The 13,255-nt window shown below is 39.2% G+C and overlaps 1 protein-coding gene across 2 annotated transcripts in view; it reads left to right on the top strand.

Annotated features, from left to right (window-relative positions):
• Positions 1-13,255, top strand: part of LOC124168917 (thrombospondin type-1 domain-containing protein 4-like) — a 351,906-nt gene that overhangs the window by 334,656 nt on the left and 3,995 nt on the right. For both annotated transcript variants that reach the window (XM_046547306.1, XM_046547308.1), the window contains 2 exons: positions 7,943-8,248; positions 12,700-12,895. In XM_046547306.1, the coding sequence (XP_046403262.1) occupies positions 7,943-8,248; positions 12,700-12,895 (502 nt within the window). The remainder of the gene's footprint in view (positions 1-7,942; positions 8,249-12,699; positions 12,896-13,255) is intronic.

Here is a 13,255-nt window from a genome sequence, read left to right as displayed (position 1 = left end):
GCAATCTTACTTTATCGTTGTCCGAGTTTGGACCAGGTTGGATCCAACAAACTCTCGTTCCATTTACTGCACTCCTTTCTCCCTTGTTGGAGGAAGCTGCATCCGGAACAGAGGTAATGCGTCCTCTTCAGCCGGTCCTTGCTCCTTCGGACAGGGGGGGATTCTTCTTTCAGATCAATCAGTCTGAAATGACCTGTTTGGGCCCCTCGTCTCCTTCTGCCGTGCGTCGCACTCAGATTTCGGGCATGGGCTCCGCCCGACAGTCACTTAAGAATTCTCTCGCTTCTCTTACACGCACCACCTTTTATTATCCCTCAACTTGGGGTGGGGGTAACGCACAATGAAAAAAAGGGGGAGTAATACGTCATTCACTCAGGAAAAACCCGAGCTCCCCTCCTCCCACACACACACACTCACACACAACCATACAAAAATCGGCGTAAACACATTCATCCCCTCTTACTCATCCACGCTTTCCTCCACGGGCCGTGGTCTGGGGGTGGGGTTTTGGGAAAGGTCGTGGAAAGAGCGGGTAAACTGGTAGGGAAGAAAATGCGCCGAGTAGAAATGCACTGTAATGGGGCTTGAACCATTACAGTAGGGACGTATATGTAGTGCCGACTAAGAATACGGCCCTTACAGACATTATTCCAAAGCACCTCATAAAGCAAATTCATGGCTACGTGCCTGGTTTCAAATAAGTTGGCATAGTAGATCAAAGCGTTTCACTTTCGTATTTGATTGCATTACCTAGTTTTCGTCTTTTAATAAGAGATGGAAATGGAATTTTGTAAAGTTGGTGCAGACATTCTAATATGCTAATTTAAAAATCAAAGTGGCTACTGGCTTACTCAGTTCAGGCATTTTATTTGCTGTGTAACCAGTGCAGTGAAAGCTTGAGTCATTCAGTAAACTGGAGGAGAATCCAATAAATTGGCAATTAGTTTAATACAACTTACATAGCAAAACATTAATACCATTTAAGAGTATTTGCTGGCCTCACCATAAGGACCAGTTAATATCACAATAGAGGGGATTTCACTACCAAATATTATGCTTGATTTATAAAGCAATGGGTGTAAGAAAGCCTCTCACGAAATTTTACCATTGAGCGCTGAATAATTTCGCCCCTAGAAGAGTTTGAAGTTTCAACTTGAATTCCGTGCCAAAAACGTATTTCTCGGGCCACGCCATGTTGATGATGTGTGAACCTCATGATATCTGCATTGCTTGCATTAGGAGTGCATTAATATAGGCGTTATTTCGAGTATAAATAAATGGTAGATGAAACGGAGAATTTGAAATGAGTGGGAGGAAACCTTACGTGTACTGTTGTGTGCCTAATGTGAATCTACCTCTCGTTAAACACAAGAAAAGTATTTTTTTGTTGTGCCAAACGACCCAGACCGAGGAAGGCAGTGGTACGACGCTGCACGGAGACAGCATATTCCTTCAGAGATGGGCTGTTATAGAATTTGTCAGGGCCATTTTAATGTAAGTCTCTTCTGCTTCTCAATGGGATTTAGTTTCCATTACTCCTTTTGTTGTCTTTGGCCACACATTTCGAAAAGTTCGCATGTGCTTAAATACATACGCGCTCAACGGGAAATTTTACTTTTTAATTGCAAATATATCATTATATTTCAATTTATGTTTATGGCTTCTTCAAGCGTTACTCCTGCAGCATTCATGAGGTTCACACGTCACACGGCGTCAGCCAATAGAAATACGTTTCGCATTATGGGCATGGCCAAAGCTCCTAGAGGACTTTTAAAGCTACTTATCTCGGTAAAAAATCGAATTTGAGCTCTGAAATTTGACTGTGTGTGTGTTTTCATGTGTTTTTCATTCATACCTTTTTGGTTTAAAATAACGAAATCCAATTTCTAATTTTGAGTGTTTCCTCCTATTGTATGCAGTGCAATCGTATGCAGTACCATGTAGATTTGCTTTTAAATAGGTATCCCTCCAAGTAACAGTACGGATAAAAAAACTCATTCTAGGTTTCATAAGAAATTTTAAACCTAAATGGAATTCCAAGGCCGCAGCAACAATTGTACATTGGCAGTACGAAAAATACATTTGAAGATCGTAGGTAACATTTTTCATAATTAAGGATTTTGGGATTTAACCCTTTCGAGACCGCGGAGTTTTCGTCTTAGCTTGACTGCTGTACCGCTCCCCAAGAGACTCTTCTTTCTTGTGGTACGGAGCATTTTTGGAGGGCATTCGTTAAGAAGGGTCTCGCTGAACCTTTTTCGACCCCTCCACGGTGAGACTCCGTATTATCTCGGACTCCAAGAGTAGTTGTGCTCCCTCCTTTCCGGGTTTACGACCATACCTGCGGCATTGGTTCGCGGTCAATTTATGTATTGCTTATATGTATTTAGCAAATGGATAATTGTTGCTTGCACGTAAATTACAGACATTGAATATAATTCCTCATTTTTATCTGAGCATTGTCCAATTTTAAACGAAGTTCTAAGGCCATTATCAAAGCATTTAACGCAGCAACAATTTCCATGTTGATGTTTATACATAACTCGAGATATAAGTTAATATTTGTCGTAGAATTTCGTTTAAAAATTGTAAACGCTGCTCAAAAGACAAACAATTCAATTCTTAGTTTATATTTCTTGAGAAATGAACAAATATTTATTTCGAAAATTGACTCTATAAACAATTGTATGACCGCTGTCCCTTACCGCTGAGAGAGGTTATAAAAGACGAAGGGTCCGGGTACCTGCTCCCGGATTCGGAGGGTTAATCCTAAACCCCGAAGCGTTGGGTCCCGAGACAAAGGCGACCTAAACCCACGACCGTCCTGAAAGGGGGAGAGCTCGAAAACGTATATATACGGGTTTCGTTTTCTTGACCGGGAAAATCTCACACGTATATATACGCCCGTGGTCTCCCGGGTCAGGAAACGTCCACACGTATATATACGTGTACGGTAGGGAAAAGGTTAACCTTTGACATATGGAAAAATATTTACCCTAAATTTTCGAGTATACTACAGTGGAACCTCGTTAAAGCGAGTACGGGCTATAGCGACACCCCCGCTATTACGAGGGATAGCCGATGCACCGCCAATTGACCCTATAATAAGCATGTCAAAAAATTCGTTTTTACGAGACACTATGGCGTTGGCTCTCGCCATAGCGAGGGTTTCACCGCCGGAAGACTTTCATCAAGACTCCTTAACCTCTGTAATTGCTAGCGATCCGTTAGGAATGAAGTTAATGGAGTGCTCAGTCTCAAATTTATGTGGTAAACTGTCGTTCGATAAATATAATGATTGACGAAACAATGCTTTGCATGATTTTTATTCAGTGCGGCGCTTATAAATTGTTTGAATAGTTAGTCGTTATTTGAGTAAGGAAATTTAGTGATGCAAATAAACATCGCCTTTCGCCTGGATTTATGCTTACGTTTATCAGATAGATGTTTATCTGTCGCCGCACCACTCCTGTTCCTGTATATCTGTTCGCAACAGGTATATTGGCTATTATTTGCTCCACCTCCGGTAAAGCGATAATTCGCTATAACGAGTGTTTATTAGTGCACCGTGGGGTGTCGTTATATCGAGGTTGCACTGTATATAGCTGCATATTCAGGGTTTCATAAAATATCTGATTCATGGTTTCATAAAATGCTATCAACCAGCAGCAAACCTAACCAATCAAAAATCAATGTTATGTAAAAATTAGAGATGTGCGAATAGTATCCGCTAATACTCGAATACCTCGAATACTAGAAAGTATTCGATATTCGAGGTCTTGAATAGTTATGCTAAAGGTACCGTCTCGAATACCTTGAATACTTTGAATTTTGCGCCATACACTGTCGCATGCACGTCGTTGTTAGTTGAATCAGAAAAATGTAGAGAACTGTAGTCGTTTAGTGCACGCAGCGTCATTGTAGGCAAGTTGACGAATTACATCAAATTCGGGGATTAGAGCGGTGAAAAGAGTTTGATGCGGGGAACCGAAAATGATCGGGTGAAAAAATCAGAAAATCCCCGATTCCCCCCGCCAGGAGAACCTCTGTGCCGTGGGATAGTAACTACGTAGCACAATTCCCAAAATCCACTACCCCCTCCATTCATCAGCCCTCGGCCCCTCCTACGACGCTTTCCTCCTCTCCGAAATCAAACAAAAGGGCCCAGCTCCCGCATGGTTCCTTTTACAAAGACCATGAATCAAAAGCTTCAAAAGGAAATATCAAGTTACAGGAGAATAAAAGAATCATGTTTCCCCCTTCTTTAAAGAATGAAATACCCGCTTACCGTAGCAGGTATTCCACACCCTCAGAACCCCCAGTGTTAGTTGTGCCTAAAACAGCCCTAATCTTGATTCCTGGCTGCACCCCTGGTGTACATTGCATTAATTAATTATGTTCACGCATGTTCAAATGGAATTAAAGAAATATCTACATTCCCACTAATATCCAAAAATCAATAGTAAATTAACATCATTACAATATCCACACAATATTACTTTTAGATATTATGCTTTTTCAAAAAGCCAGCACACATCAATATCCTCACAATATCCATACAATATTACTTTTAGATATAATGCTTATTGGATATGTATAACCATCTATGGATATTGTATGGATATCCATTGCTACTAGGGTTCTTTCTCCCCCACTGACCTTTTTCTGCTTTCCTGCTTCGAAGTTCCCCATTTCTGGAGGTCAACCGATGCATGAGTCATCTATTAGCACAAAAGGTGCCCAACAATAACTTTCGTCAATTGATATTACACCTTTATTGGATTGAAATATTAGTGATGTGCGCGTCATTTAAAGAAGAATAAGACCAAACGCGATGCATTTCTGACTTTATTTAAGCATTTTACTCAAAGAAATAAATGTCAAAATACGACAGAGACTTAGCATTCCGAAGAAACTCAATATCCTTGCAATTGAGCTTCTCGGACTTTGATATGGTATTTTTTTCGGAAACATGTATCAAGTTACAATTTACGAGTTATGCTGTAAATCTTTATTGTCACAGAGGAAGGGATATTTTCTCAAGATATTTGGTTTCTCCCTGCTAGCAATTCGAATTCATCTGCTTATCTTGTATGAACTTCCAAAGATGGACTGAAAATAATTGAAGAAAATCCGGTGGAGAAGCGTGTGTATTTTGCAAAACGCCTCGGATTATCCTCAAGCACTTGACAGTAGGAGTGAGGGTAAAGCGAGCTACCAGTTGAAAATAAGAAGCTTGATGAAGCCGAGTATCAGATCGGCGTGCCGCTGAAATGGCATTTGATAGATAAGAACATATACATCAGACAGAAATCCATCGTAGCAGTGTAAAAGCCGAGATAGCATGCAATCATTTTTTGGCGAGGTGGTGTGTCCCCTTAGGATATTTGAAAGAGATGTTAGTTGAATCAATTATAAGCCCAAATTGTTTCCATAGAATTAAAATATTCCATTAATCAGCTAAATAGGGTGGTTTCCTCTTATTTTTTATTGCCTAAATCGAAAGATTATTACTCCTGGAGTACGTATTTCATACATTTAGATTTTTAAATGACGTTATCTATTTTTCGCGATTAAATGAAAAGTGAAAATATTCAAGCGCGCGAAAACGCGACGGGTAAGTATGAATGCCGGGGAATCTCTCCATGTGACGTATTTCTTGTTCCCGCTGCCACCCTGTGAGGTGACCTTGAGGGAGGCTTGAGCGCTGATACGACGCAGGCTGCTAGCGGGTAGCCGAGTACCCTGCTAGCTGGTAGCGCTTGGCTTAAATAAGGATTATTAATACCTTATCAAACGAAGAAAACTTTCCGACCTTAGCCAGTTTTAATAAGTGATTATTAAGACATGTTTCCCGAGGCTCTGCGCCTCATGCATGCATTGGTAATCTCAGACGATGCAAAACTCCTATCTACTCTTATAGAAACTAGGTCCCTGTGACGTCGCGTGGAGTGGCATTGTATTGGTGCCAATCTGGCCTTTTTCAAATGAGGATAAAATTGACCACTAACATTCGTCTGAACTGGGAATTCTAAAACCAAATAATTTGTATATTATGAATACGCTAATGGTGGGTAACGAATCGCAATCAATGCCTTTCGTTTCTTTAATGAAGGGAACTACCCTATTATCCAAGTGGCTCATACAAATAAGCAAATCATGAGCTGACCACGAACCAATGCCGCTGGTTGGGTTAGAATCCCGGGAGACCAACTACCCTATAACTCCTATCTACTCGTATAGAAACTAGGTCCCTGTGACGTCACGTGGAGTGGCATCGCATGGGCGCCAATCTGGCCGTTTTCAAATGAGGATAAAAATGGACCATTGCCATTCGTCTAAAACTGGTATTTTTAAAAACCAAATAATTTGTATATTATGAATACAGTAATGATGGGTAATGAATCGCAATCAATGCCTTTCGTTTTCTTTGATAAAGGAAACCACCCTATTCCGGTTTGCAGAGATGGGCAAAATACATGTCAAATGTATTTTAGATACAAAATACAAATTACTATTAAAATCTGTATTTGAAATACAAAATACAAACTACTTCTAAAAATTGTGTTTTCGATACTAAACACAAATGTAATTTCAAAATACTCTATTAAAACACAAAATAAATACCTTCACCGAAGTTCTTACTTAATAAAAAATTCAAATCAATTCAAATATGAACTATTTTTAGAATGAGAGGCTCAAACATTCTTACAACGTATTTATAGGAAACTGGCAATTATATCATTATCCTTGGCAAAATGTCTTAAATAAAATGAAGAAAAATGCCTCTTGCACCTTTTGGAACAGCATCAGATTCTACAAGTCCCCTCCACAAATTACTCAATGCACAACTTCGTTTCGCAAACTACTCCACACGCAACTACGTTTTGCAAGTGCCTACGTGTGTTACAGAAGTAAATTAAGGGGCAATTTATTGTCCCATAGATGGCAGAGTAATACCGACTCATTCGGGATCCCTGCCATCTCGTCGCACGCTCTTTCTAATTATGCACAAAAACATAACATGTATTTGATTTTGAATGTATTTTAAAAATACAAACTACTCTTTAGATGTATTTTCGTTACAAAATACAAAATACTCTCAGAAAATGTATTTCCGATACAAATTACAAACTACAAAAGTATCGAAAATACGTATTTCAAATACAAGTATTTTCGATATTGCCCATCTCTGCCGGTTTGAATCCTTTAAAGGAAATCTCAATTACTCGCCAAAATCCTGGGTTTCCTGCTGCATAGGCAACCTAGTCAAACATTCTCGCATTCATTTTTTTTTCGTCCCATCTTAAAAACGATAGATCGAGGTTCCACTGTATATGTACCTTTTTATTTATACATTCATTAAGGGAAATAAAAGAAAAAACGTTCATTTAATATGCTTTGCGAAATTCTAGTATTCAAGGTATTCGAATATTCGAGCAATGATTTAATATTCGAATTCGATATTCGAGTTTGAGAAATCTGCTATTCGACCCATCTCTAGTAAAAATTAGTTGAAAATCATTTATCCTAAATTCCCAATTACATCGCACAGTCATACATTATGCACAGGACACCTGCAGAACCTGACTACTGAAATTGGAACTATAGAAATTCCCAAGATTTAAGTTATCCTTAAAGAATCCTTATAAATAATTTTTATTGAGTGCCAAACTTCCTAGCAATTCCTATGCATAGCACACACCAAATATCTCCCAAAATTTTACCAAAAAACTGTGAATAATGCACACGTTATATGTACTTGAGAATTTTGGGTAGGTTATCTATTAATATAGAAATTAATATGCTTCATCTGGGTACTAATATGGTTGTCATATTCATTAGACATTGAATATACCTGCCACACTAAGTAATTTTGCCATCCCCACATTGCATGGCATTCTTTTTTGACTTGATGAAATTCATTATGCATTCATTCCAGTGTACGGCAAGCGCTAGCTGTTTGGAGGAGAACAAGGGATCAGAGTCCATGGCAACTCAGACTAGAGATGTGATCTGCATCGCAGCATCAGACGGAAAGTTTGAAGTGGTGGGGGAGACAAACTGCTCATTGAGTGAGAGGCCTGTCAGCTCAAGAAAGTGTAATAACCTCAACAGCCGCCCTGATCAACGTGAGGAATATGAGCACGAGACGTCGGACTTGTGGAATAACGATGAAGAAGCAGGGGGATATAATGCCTCCCTCCCCCACTGCGCTCCAGAATGGTACATGACTGAATGGACACAGGTGAGATTCATTTCACTTGTACTTTAGTACCTCAATTTCTGGCTCCATTGGCACTTTTGAGCAATGCCGGATATGGTATTCTGCCAGATTTTGGGTGCTGTGATAATAAGCAGAATAATTAGGGGTCTTCAGTGCATGGACTGGTTAAATTATAAAAAATCAGATGAAATTTAAATTAAATATGTTTAATTTGAAATAATTAATAATAAATAGGAAATATATTTTTATAAAAAAAAACACAGACATATTCAATGAGGAGGTAGAATTGCAAAAGTTGCAAAGTGAAAATATTGCATGTTTAGGTACCTATGCATATACAGTAGAATCCTGATTTAAGGTTTTTCAGCGGGGACAAAATTTAAAACACTAAATGCAGAAAAACACTAAATGAGGACCTGCCATTTTTTTCAGGTTTTAGGGTCTGTAATGATTTGAATGGCTTTCTATGAATAAATAATAGTATTTTAAGTAACTAAAAGGTGCTAAATGCAGCAACAAATTCATTGAGAAAATGTTCTTCGCCCAATTAAGGTTGGATAATACTTTTCAGGAATCAGCTAAAAAAATGGGTAGTAAAAATAAGTAATGAGAGGATGATAATTGTTTTAATGAAATATTTTAAGAAAATTATAACATTCATCAACTTAAGAGTATTCCCACACGGAATATTATTATGGAAATTAGTGATTCCCTTTTACTCATATTTCAGTGGCTTCGAAGAAATTTTAAAATTTTTTCTGTAAAAGTGACATGTAGGTGACTATAGCATTTCTAATATAATAAAAAAAGGTGTAAGTAGATACTCGAAAAATCGTCATTGCATCAATAAAGATGAGTGAAATAAAGGGACAGCGGAAGATCGCTAATCCCAAATTCTAAACTACCGAATATCTAGGAAAAGGGATGTTTACAGGAATTTTGCCAATTTAACGTTTTCTGTTGCCTCGGCGAAATGAGCGATTTGTGAGCCTTTAAAAAGCCTCCGCACATTTTGGATTTCGAGGTCATCCAAAAAAGGAGAATCTTTTTTCTGGTATGCGTACAAGTTGATGGTGATTCAACTTGATGATATCACCAGATTCGTTGTCATATATCCGCGGTCTCATGCAGGTCGAATGGAGCCGGGAGAAGTTGCTTACGCGGCGCGGTGATCACTTTAACTCCGACTCACCATGTTTCTCCGTAGCTTTTAATAAAATTTGGTTGGACCTTGAATAACGATTAGCTAAACTCTGCTAAGCGAAAAAGTTTAATCTTCAACAGAACTGGATTTCATCTGAAAATTTTTCAGTGCCTCTGGAGTTTGGCAATTTCGTCCGAGTTATGATGTCGCAGTCAACCACCAAGGGATTCCTGCTGGATTTTCGTATTTTTCCACGCTCATCTATTTTACCGTGATAATGCGGTGACTTTTTCCAGCATGAGCGATTTATTTAGAGTCATGGACCATGATAGTTCGTCAAAATCCCGATTGTCATTCTCTTTTGACTTAAAATAGCACCAGATAAATACCTTTGAATCAGCAGCGATATCAACCAGCCGCATGTCAGTAAATGGACTACGGGATATCTAAATTACGTTGTAAAAGAATGTTGCTCCGTAGGGAAAGAATTTTCTCACTCACGATCATGACAGGGGAAACACTTCCTCGGTTCTTTCGCTGTTCCTCCGTGGAAACTGACCTTGGAATGGATTATAAAAAGAATCTTCTAGTGAAAGAAAAGTTTTCTTTTGAAAAGAGAAAGTAGCCGACTGGAAAAATATTGGGCTAACAATGGACTGCCCGTAGAGAATACAGTTGAAAGGGGCATAAGCCGTCAATTGAAAACATTACGAGGAAACCATCATTGTAGCGGCCCTTGGAGGATAACTCGTGTCATCAGTCGTCACGTATCATCGAAGTTCACGAAGTGAAGGATAAGGTAGTTCGAGGTTATCAAGGTATGACTTAGCTCCATTAGATCGGATCTGATACAAAAAGTGTCTGGTGTTTGGATCAGAAGGGGAGCGAAACATTACGAGAAGACAAATCACCCAGGTTGCGAGTTGAAGGTCCCAGCGCTGCATTCGCGGAAGAACGCAGTTGAAGAAGCGTTCCCCGATAGATTCTTTTGACTCTTGGTAAACTTTCATGAGACTCTTCTTGTTGATGAGCAGAAATTCGAAGATTTGGATAATCATTTGCATGAGCCGTCATGAAAAAACGTTAAATCGGGCAAAAAAATCTTGCGCGGGAAAAATTTTTACTACCATAAATGCGGAAAAACGCAAAATGCGGAAACACTAAATACGGATAACTTTTACATTGTCCTAATAGGGAATGAATCGGGACCCCAAAAAATAAACACTAAATGCGGAAAAACGTTAAATGCGAAGACATTACATCTGGATCCGACTGTATATATCACAGTATAACAAGCAATAAATGTTATTAGTTGAAAAATAAAATTTAAAAAAATTTTAATGGGAAATATTAATGGGGAAAGGTCCTAAGTTTTGTTGAGTGTAAGCAAAATTTTACAATTTTGACCTTTTGACCTCACAATGATGGCCCAAAAAAAAATTTGAATTTGCCTTATGGGGTTTCAATGTTAAAGAAATAGAGATATAAAAATGTCTGAATTTCATTGACCAAGATGTCAATTCTTAGGTTTGGACATGAGGAAACCGAAAATAATACTTTTATTTACGAAAATTCAACCGTTGTTCTAGTACGGTCACAATCAAGGTCATTAGGGTGGCAAAAAGAATAGCATACCAACAAAGGTGTCAATCCATGGGATTTAAAGGGTGCCCAAGTCAATGGTATTGTCCTACATATTATCCATATTATCCACTAACTGACCTCCAAGGCTAATACGGAGGTCAAAGGTCATAGAGGTAAACATTGGGCCATCATGGCAACCAACGTGTGGAACCATAGGTTTTGAAGGGTGCCTAAGTGATAGAGTCAAAGTTAGTAGATCCGTGTTGTTGATTTTTTGATCTCCGAGGGTGATAATGGGGGTCAAAGGTCATAGAGGTATGTTTTAAAATACCAGGGAAACTAATTTCGCCAATCAAAGGTTTTGAAGGGTGAGCAAGTGAGTGGTGTAGTACACTGGCTTTTTGCGACAACCCTCCCTTACTGGAGGAAGAGTTCTCCGGTTTCCAGCCGGGTCCAAGGATTTTTCAGCACCGACGTTTGAGGGCGAAGTCTGCCATCGTCTTCCGGGTGAAAAATTCACCATTCACCCTGAAAACGATGGCAGATTTCGCCCTCGAAACGTCAGTGCTGAAAACCCCTTGGACCCGGCTGGAAACCCAAGAACTATTCCTTCAGTCTATTCGCCGGGAAAACCTTAGATCCTTCAAGCCTCCCTTACCCTCTTAGTTTCATGTTTCACCCCCGTAGTTGATTATTCATTTCCCTAAATATCCTAAAGGTCAAAATTTTAAAATTTTGCTTACACTCAACAAAAATTAGGACCTTTCCCCATAAGTATGCCTATTTTCATGAATATTGCTCGATGCAAAGTCACTAAAATTAGAGGTTAAAAATGACACACGACCTTTGGGACAGTCTGTATAGAGTGTGTGGGGTATTTCTCTAACTATACCATCAATTAAACATGCTCAAGACTTTTACTGCTAGGCTAAATTCACCTAAATGACCTTTACATATATACTCTTGGGGTGTTGCAAAACAGAGTGTTGCCGAAACCATGGTCGGTGTAAATAAAAGTGTGTGGAAACAGACAAGTGGTTTAAATAAGCTGAATATCAAAGATTTCCACCGTATCACACCGGACACTGTATCTTTTATTGCAAAACTCTTTCATTGTCATGAATGAAGTTGTTCAGTCCGTTGTAATTCAATGGTTGCAATTAGTAAGTGAGGGAGAAGACACATTGAGTGAGATGCTTCTATAGTGTAAAGAACAGCTTGGATTGCTGACCAATGATGGACCAAGTGAAGCTTGTGGCTGAGGCCATAGCTGTGAAGCAGCTGGAGAAACAGGTGACGGATAGAAAAATGGAAAAATACAGGTCTCTTTAGTTTCACAGCTCCACCGCAAGCAAAATGTGATGAACATTTTAGGCAACAACATTCTCATCGCAACACTCCCTCTCAATTTCTCATTTCTTACTGTTTTAGGGAACATAGATCACTCCATTGTAAACTTACGTCTGCATTTGAAATTTTCATCACAGTATTGCCTCAAATGTATATTTTTTAGATGTGATTAAAGTGAATTGCATGGTGTTGCAATCCTAAGATTGGTCTACATACTGCACCCTTCATTTCTCCATATTCTTTTACCTCTCTTACACTAATCTTCCCTACATCCTTCTTCATCTGTCCTATTGATGTCCTTCCTATTAATATATCCTTCCATTCCCCCTTGACAGTTATGTCATCAATCTGTGATCAATTGTGAGTCTAGATTTTTGTTTTATTCTTGTTCCAGTGTTCCAGAAGTTGTGGGACTGGAGAGCAGTCGCGAGAGGTGAAATGCCTCGACAGCAGCCAGAACCCAGCCCTCGGCTGCAACGCGCACCAAAGGCCAACCTCGCAACAAGAGTGCAACGTGAACCCATGTGCCACCTCAAGCAGCCATTCCCATCACCACCACCATCACCATCGGCATCCTCCAAAGCACTCAGGTCAATTATTACTCTATTCACAGTGTAGCTATGTATAAGGGATAGTCACTCTTATTGGGTTTTATTCCATATCAAGTCAGGAAAGGAAATTAGGTAAACTCGATCTGGAAATTTCGACGGTCAAATTGGGAAATTGGGAGACTATGCACAGTGTTCTTACCCCTCCCGGCGCCAATAGATCATAGAGGCTTCTGGAGGGGGTTGTAGTGCATAATAGTGAAGCCAACTGTGTTTTTTGTGTTTCTATGCCAGTTAAGTTGTCAATTAAGCTGTAATCTGAGGCTGCCGAAACATTCAGAAGGTTCATTACAATTATAAATACATTTCATCAATATAATGGGTAGGTATCACCTACGACAA

The sequence above is a fragment of the Ischnura elegans genome, chromosome 12 (genome assembly GCF_921293095.1).
Source record: "Ischnura elegans chromosome 12, ioIscEleg1.1, whole genome shotgun sequence".
Taxonomy (NCBI): domain Eukaryota; kingdom Metazoa; phylum Arthropoda; class Insecta; order Odonata; family Coenagrionidae; genus Ischnura; species Ischnura elegans.
This window is presented reverse-complemented; position numbering and strand designations above follow the sequence as displayed.